The sequence below is a fragment of the Pteropus alecto genome, unplaced genomic scaffold (genome assembly GCF_000325575.1).
Source record: "Pteropus alecto unplaced genomic scaffold, ASM32557v1 scaffold71, whole genome shotgun sequence".
Classification (NCBI taxonomy): domain Eukaryota; kingdom Metazoa; phylum Chordata; class Mammalia; order Chiroptera; family Pteropodidae; genus Pteropus; species Pteropus alecto.
Genome location: NW_006433024.1, coordinates 10,398,818 through 10,407,160, shown reverse-complemented (window position 1 = coordinate 10,407,160; position 8,343 = coordinate 10,398,818). Strand labels below are relative to the sequence as shown.

Genomic DNA, 8,343 nt, shown 5'->3' with positions numbered 1-8,343 from the left:
TCGGAATTCACTGCTGTGCCATTACCTGGAAGTGACATGGGCCAAGTGGGCACTGCACACTCCACCCAGGGCCTTGTGCACAGGCCACTGCACACTGGTCCCAGCACTAGTAATTTAGAAGACACTGGAACACATGGAACGGTAACACCCTCCTTCAGAGGGACAAGGTGTTCGTTCAACACTGTGACTCTATTCAAAGCCCTGACCTCAGATGCACGTTGCAGGCTGATTTCAAAACTATTAGGAGAGAATGAGATTTAAAACACCTCTGTTCCTCCTCTTCTCTGTTGGTCTCAGTTTCTTCCTCATCTGATTCTGGGCAGGGAGGCATTTCCCCGGGTCTGTCCTCTAGCGATAGTCTCCCCAAGAACTAAATTTTCTCTGGGAGTTTTAACTTTAACCTATATCTACAACATTCTTGAAATCTATAGTGTTAACTTTAACCTCTCTCCTGAGATCCAAGTTTGAATCCCAACCATTTTCCTCACCTCTGCCCTCAATATTCCATCAACACCCCCTCAATATTTTATCAGCAGGGCCTCGATATCCCAACAGCGCCCCTTAATATTGCATTGCTTTAAACTCAGTGTGGCCCAGACCGAATAAATTACCTTCTCCCTTCTAAAAACGCTTCTCTCCAATTCCTTTTCTATTTTCATTAATAATACTCTATTTTTGGAATTATATGGGTTCTTAACCTTTGAATCACCTTTCCTTCCTCATTCCCTCTCTCCTTTAATCCTTCTACCTTGTGGACAAATGAGACATGCAACCACACTTACCAAGTGTTAACACGATTGTACTAAGCCCTTTACATGCCATGATTACTTCATTTAGTCCTCTAAGTAGCTCTATTATGGCTGTGTTGTTTCTCTTATATTACCACTTTAGAGATGAAGAAAATGAAGGTCAGAGAGGGTCATTCATTTGTCTCTGAGCTCCACAGCTAGAAAGTGGAAGAGCAGGGATGTGCATCCAGGTCTGTCTTATTGCAAAGGCTCTGCTCTCAATTTATCTGCTTTGCTGCCTTCCAACCATAGGCCTCCCTGGGGGCCTGGTGGAGGCATTTAGCAAAAGTCAGTCCTTTGCCTTCACAAAAACAGAGCCAGACAATAGCTGGGGCTGGGCGGATGCTCTGCTTCAGGGGTCAAAGAAGACTTCAGAATAGGGAATGTGAGGAATGAATACTCCTGTGTGGCTGAAGCATTAGGTATGAAGGAGAGAAAAGTAAGCGGTATTGCTGGAAAAGGAGGCCGGAGACCAGGTCGGGAAGGGACCTGAACACCTGTTGAGTACCAGTTGTGAAGGGCTTGGCAGACCCATTCTAAGGAGTTTGAATTTTACTTTGTGAACAACAGGGAGTCACCAAATTTTGTTTTAAAGGAGTAAATCCAAGATCAGAATCTGTATGTTAGTATAACGACTCTAATTACAGTGTGGACGGCACATTAAGGGCAAAATGACTGAGGCTGAGTCATCTGGGAAGCACCTGCAAAGTCCAAGAGGAGATAATGATGAAATGGACAACAGGAAATGGATTTGTGAGTTATTACAGAAGGGAACTGAGAGGACCAAGTGGATTTAAAGGAAACAAAGAAGTGAGGGTGAGGAGCAGCAGCTCTGGAACCAGGCAGAACAGGGTCTGGATCCTGGCTCTGAGACATAGTCAAGCCTCTGTTTCCAAAAGGTTCTATGCATCTTCTTTACAATCTCTAAAATCTTCCACTGTTGCCCATCAACCACCATCAGCAAAGTCCCCTTAGCCTCGACTACTTCTCCTGGCACTCCATTCACCTCTTGCTCTAAATAAAGACAGCTCTCTTCTTTCTGCCCCTTCCCAAGTACCACAAGACCTAGAGCAGATGTGAGGAGGCCACAGAACTGAGAGGTCAAAGTAGGGGGTGGACTGGATGTTGAGGAAGAGACAACGAGCCAGGTAAAAATCTCCAGTGCAGGATAAGGGTCATCTGGGGATCCACGGGGGACTGCAGTGAGGATGGAGCAGCTTCAAAGGATCTGGGATTTTGAAAGAATAGAAGAAATGGTTTGGGCATAGCAGCGAAGACCAAGAAGGAGGGAAGCCCTGACAATCTTATGGTATTTATCTCATCAGTCTGATGATTCTCAGTGTGCACCCCTGCTCAGACACCCCTGATATGAACTCATCCTCGACTGTCATCTTCACTTCATTATGCCCCAAGAGCACAGAAACAATCACAGAAAACATCCTCAGGTGTCCATCGACAAATGTGCCGCCTGACTGGCACCCACAGCCCTGCACTCTGCTTCCCTCCTGGTGCAAAAGGATGAGCTGTCCCTGTACCCTGCCGAGTCTGACTCCTCCGCGTGAGCCACACCCCCATCCACTTAAGGGCTTCACGCCTACAGTTCTCATCTCTCTCTTCTACATCATCAATTTCTCCCTCTCTATTACAGTAACCCATCGATATGCAATATCTCCCATGTGCCCCTCCAGCAACTGCTGACAGATGAACCTCCCTAAACAACGGGTAGTTCCTTTGATACTACTCCCCTGTGCAGAAATCTTCAACAGCGCCCACAACCAGTCACATTATGTACAGTCTCCTTCCTGTCACCCAAGGCCCGGCTCTCTCAAGCAACGGACCTCTCTATCCCCATCAACTGCTCCTCGTGTTTCTGCACTCCAGGCGATTTGAACGCCTTGTTTTTTAAGCACACCTGGTACTTTTCGCTTCCATTCTTTTACTCATGTTCCTCCCTCTTTCTGGAATATCCACCTTTCCTCTCCCTCTGCTGAAATCTTAGCACGTAATACAGTTAAGAACACATGTTTAAAATCAGACATTCGATTTCATATCTCAGTGACTTAAGTACTAGTTCTGTAATACTGAGCGAGTTAGTGAAGCTTTCTGAGCCTCGGTTTCCTCATCTGTAATTTGGAGCTGAATAAGGTTCCCCAAATAAGAGGAGAAAGTGAGAAAATCTATGTAAAGTAATGAGCACAGTAGTTTCCCCGGGCCGGGGGGTGAGGGGCGGTTATTCAAAGCAGCAGCTATTATTTTATAATATCCTTTCTCTGTTCACTCTTTCTGGATGCCTCTTCAGACCAAACTCTCCCTCTGCCAACCCCTGCGTTAGCACTTTCCTGCAGTCCACTCCTTTGGTTCTCCATTAACTCCCTCTTTGTTCCTTTAAAGACAAGGACCATCTTGCCCACTTCTGTATATCCTCCAACACCACGCAGAGCTCATACAGGACTCTATAAATGCCTATTGAATCAAATTATCTTTAATTTCCCAGCAGACACATATGATCTTAGCTATGGTGATTTTTATAGCTATTCACTACTATACTGAGGAGGAAGAACAGTCTGGACTTGGGGCAAAGCAATATCATTACCATTATTCTAATATTCCAAACATATCCTTTATCCTAAACCTATTGCTTCAAACAACACAGGAAACAGTTGATTTAAGAACCTTCTAGAACGGATATATATTTAGCTCTGGGTCCACTAACAGGAGTTTGGGGAATCACTTTCATTTGCAGTAAACATTTAATGGCATTAAAAATAATGAATGGAAAGACTATCTCCTTACGGTCAGCTTGCAGAAGGACAACGTGATGCAGGGTCAAGGCCATCCTTTGGGAGTCAATGGTGCTCAGGATCTTGGCAGCTGCGGTCCCCAGCAAAGGCTTCCCGTTGTACAGGGTGTAGTAAGTCAGCTCCGCTGGGTCCTTGGGTCCTGGCACCCGCTGCATCTTTACCATCTTTCAGGAAAAAAGAGGCCATGTTTATAGGGCATCTTGCGTAGTCCCTGCAATCACCTGGGTGATCAGCAGGCTATCTCCTGACTGCTGAAGCCTTCTGTGGCCAAGTAGACCCACAGGGTATATTTTAGACATCAACATTAATGTACTTCCACATCACCAAAACCTCAAGAAGCCCTGATATCGCTGAAGGGAGAGATGGGGAGGAGAAAAAGGTTCTAAAAATATGAACATCTGGAAAGTACAGTTTGAGACTGGAGAGGAAAACACTGAAACGGTGATGTCTTCCAGCCTCCAGAGAACTCTGGCCTCATTTGAAAATAGGCCTTCGCATTAATTCAGGGCATGAATTAGAAACAAAATTTTTCTAATTTCAAATTCCTGCAATTGCCAGAGAGGGAAAAAAATGAACTTGTATGTCTGTAATTCAAAAGATCTCTGATAAAAGCAGTACCTGGAGACTTTTTTCTAAAATCACCTTTGTTGCTTTTTCTCACTGTACAAGTTACATATATTCACTACAGAAAATTTGAAAGTAAAGAAAAGCATCAAGAAATGAAATTAAAAACAATCTATTGAGTTATATGAGTTCTTCATATACTTTAGATATTAGCCCAAATAATAACAATCTATAATCTCTCTACCACAAGCTAATAATGACTATTATCATTTTGGAGTATTTGCTTTTTTCACACAAATCTTTTATTATTTTACAAAATTATTTATCATACTCTGTATAGTATCATATACTGCTATTTTTACTTGTACCCTTAAATGGTCTTAAATATAACAAAAGCAAACATGTTAATTTTTACATTATTTCAACTCACACCTCATAAACTTATTTAGTAAATCCTTTATTCTTAAGCACTTAAATTTTTACTCATTTTTCAGTATTGTAACTAACTACTGATAATCATTATCGATACATAAAACATGAATTTTATTTTTTAATCTTTTATTTTTAATTTTTATTAAGTTTATTAGGGTAACATTGGTTAATACAATTATATAATTTTCAGGTGTACATTATAATTTGACATCTGTATACTCTATTGTGTGATGACCACCCAAAATCCAGTTTCCTTCAGCTACCAAATATTTGATCTCCTTTACCCACTTCGCCCTCCCCCTACCTGTCTATATTTGATCCCCTTTACCCTGTCTACATCTCCCCTCCTCCTTGACCCCCTACCCTCTGGTAACTGCTAGTCCATTGTCCATGTCCCTGAGTCTCTATCTGTCTTGTTCATTTGTTGCTTTTAGGTTTATATCCCACATATAAGTGATATCATGTGCTTTTCTACTTTTTCAGTCTGGCTTATTTCGCTTAGCGTGATTATTTCGAGGTCCATCGATGTTGTTGCAATGGCAGTATTTCATCTATTCTTATGGCTGAGTAATATTCCATTGTATATATGTGCCACAGCTTCTTTAGCCAATCATCTATTGTAGGACATTTCGGTTGCTTCCATGTCCAGGCCACTGTGAATAATGCTGCTATGAACATCGATGTGCAAATATCTTTATGGATAATGGTTTTCAAGTCTTTGGGGTAAATACCCAATAGTAGGATTGCTGAATCATATGGTAGATCAATTCTTAGTTTTTTATAAAACATAAATTTTAATAACGACATAATATTCTATTGTATGTGTGCCTCATACACTTAAGTAACTCTTCATTTTTTAACATTTATGTTGTTAACTTTTCACTACTATAATTAAACATTATAGTATAGTATTTTCTAAAATGTATATTACAGATTATGAGTTTCATGAGATATTGAAAGATATTATAAAAATGTTTATAGCAGCATTGTTCATAATAGCAAGAAAACTGAAAATTTGAAAGTCACTAGCAGTAGAAAGGACAAATGAGTTACAGTATAGTTAGACAATGAAATATCATAAAGTAGTATAAATGAACTATGGCTATTTGTATCAATATGGGCGAATACAAAGGCCTGACATTGAGCAAAAGAAACAAATCAAAGAATGTAAAATTCAAAAACAGGCCAGGCTAAATGATGTCCTGTTTAGAGATACACACACAAATGGGAAAATCTATATGAAAAATACAGGCATGATTTCATACAAAATTCAGAGGCACACTCAACTCTTCCAGAAAGGAAAGAAGCAGATATAATCAAAGAAGCCACATAGAAGGCTCCTGGGGTAAGGTAAGAATAATGTTCTTACCCTTTGGGTTGTGGGTTAGCTCTTCAAACTCTACATATTTTATGCTCCTTTGTATATATGTTACATATGACAATTAAAAATAGATATTCCTACAATACAATAAAAAATCGGTTTACAAACCAATCTGACCAGATACTTCACAAAGGAAGATATCTGAATAGCCAAAAGCATATAAAAATGCTCAATGAGGAAATTCAAGTTTAAAGCACAAGACACCACTATCACCCACTAAAATGGCTAAATAAGAAGGGCCGACAACACCAAGTGCTGATGAGGATGTAAAGTAACTAGCACTCCACATCTGGTTGGTGGGAGTGTAAAATGGTGCACTTTGGGAAAGGATCTGGGAGTTTCTTACAAAACTGACATACACTAACCCTATGAACTAGCAATTCTACTCCTACATACCCAAGAGAAATGAAAGCGTATGGCCATAGAAAGACTTACAGAAGAATGTTCATAGCAGCTTTGTTTGTAATAGCTAAAAACTGGAAAAAAGCCTGGGTGTCCTTCAACAGGAGAATGGATAAACTGTAGAATATTCATACAAAACAATATTATTCAGCAATAAAAAGGAATGAACTGCTAAATAATATAACATGGATGAATCTCAAAAACACTACACTGAGTCGAAAAAGCTTTACACAAAATATACTGTAGAATGCCATTTATATAAAGTTCTAGAACAATCTAAACTGATCTGTGGTAGGAAAATAACATACATTATCAAATATAAAACAGTAAAATAGTACACACTGTTAACTGTAGAACCTATACAGTGACTATCTGTCACTGTACTTTTTTTTTTTTAAACTTTTCTGTGAGAAAATATTCTGAATAAAACGTTGGGGAAATGTAGATATTAAACGCAAGGGTCTCACGGGCTTTGCCATTTAGAAACCATATAATATGTTAAACGAAATTAAGGAGATTTCTTTACTGCAAGTCTTTTTAGAGTCTTTGGTATGCCAATATACCTTGGAAACTGTCGAGAAGGGGCTATGGGATGCAGCCCCATCCAACTGATCTGGCCAAAGGGACACTTGGCCTGAGGGCATCTCACAGGACCATGTTCCAGACACTGTCTAAGAATGACTGCTCTCACCCTTCTGTCTTTGGGTTCACTTCTATTTCTTTGAAATGAATTTTAGGACTAAGTTTGTGGCCATCTAAAAGGTTCTTGTCTAAATTGCTCACTTCCCCTCCAGAAAGGTCCCACCCACTTACTGTATTTCTCTGCATCCTCACCGACATGGGAGAGCATCATTTTACTAGTCTCTGGTATGGGAAAATGGCACCTTGTGGTAATTAAAACTTGCATTATTTTGATGACAAATGGAGGTAAAACATTTAAAAACATTTATTGGTCATATGTATGTATTTCTTCTTTGAACTCAATTTTCAAATATATCCACTAGACATCTTTAAATTCTAGACATCTAAATCTCCATATTCATGAAAGTGGCTCATCTTTTAAAATGATCTGATCCCAAAAGAAAGGCCTCTGTGTGGAAAGATGGTGTAAGCTATGTGGAGTGAAGATTACTTGGAAAATGTGGGCACGTTATTCCTGTCCCTCATGGGAGTGGAGGTGGGGCGAGTGTTACAACCAGGTAGAAGGTGAATGAGCTTTCAAATATCTAAGACTTCAATTTCAATTTATTAGCAGATCTTTCTTACCAAGATTTTTCTGAGGGTAATGCTAAAGATGATTTGGCTATAGCCTCTGTAAATTGGGAATCTGTAGAAATAAACCTCTACTTGCTTTAATCAGACTTTCCTGGCAACTACTGGGGCCAAGCACACTGGATACTCAGAAGGAAAAGGAAGAACATCTCACTGGGCCCTTTTCAACCTGGAGAATGTTGTTAGATTTTTAGCTTTACTCATCACACCAGGATTGTAGGGTAAGTCCTCTCCTCGTCCCTCGGCCAAGGCAAATCCCATTTCACTGTCATCTGAGTGACTTCCTTTTTGTTGCTTGGAGAAATGTGAATTTTAGGGCTCACATGGAACCCACAGAGGGAAAATCACAAACCTGATACATGAAATTAACCATCGCCTTACCTCAGGATGAGGCTGTCACAACCCACAGAGACATTTAGAACCACAGCAACATCCAATAGGACAAGGGACCAAAATCAACCACTATGGTTGAGAGACCTGGAGTAAGGATGCTGACTCAAGCAGGAAAGTGTATTCCAGAAGATGGGTTGTTTGTACTTTGAAGACTACCCAAGGACACAATCTGCAGACAGATTATGGTAATGTCTGTAACTTCCTTTAAAACCTTCCTCTTAGATAGTGTGATACTATGCCTGTGAGTTTAGGTTAAGTTCCATCCTCCATGTGGTCAATTATCAACCAGGAGCTAACACGCCAGGGACAG

The 8,343-nt window shown here is 40.2% G+C and overlaps 1 protein-coding gene across 3 annotated transcripts in view; it reads right to left on the bottom strand.

The window, feature by feature from the left end:
* The window catches only part of KIAA1549L (KIAA1549 like), a 231,813-nt gene that overhangs the window by 68,330 nt on the left and 155,140 nt on the right, over positions 1-8,343 (bottom strand). For all 3 annotated transcript variants that reach the window (XM_015586326.2, XM_025044169.1, XM_006908018.3), the window contains exon 10: positions 3,582-3,753. In XM_015586326.2, the coding sequence (XP_015441812.1) occupies positions 3,582-3,753 (172 nt within the window). The remainder of the gene's footprint in view (positions 1-3,581; positions 3,754-8,343) is intronic.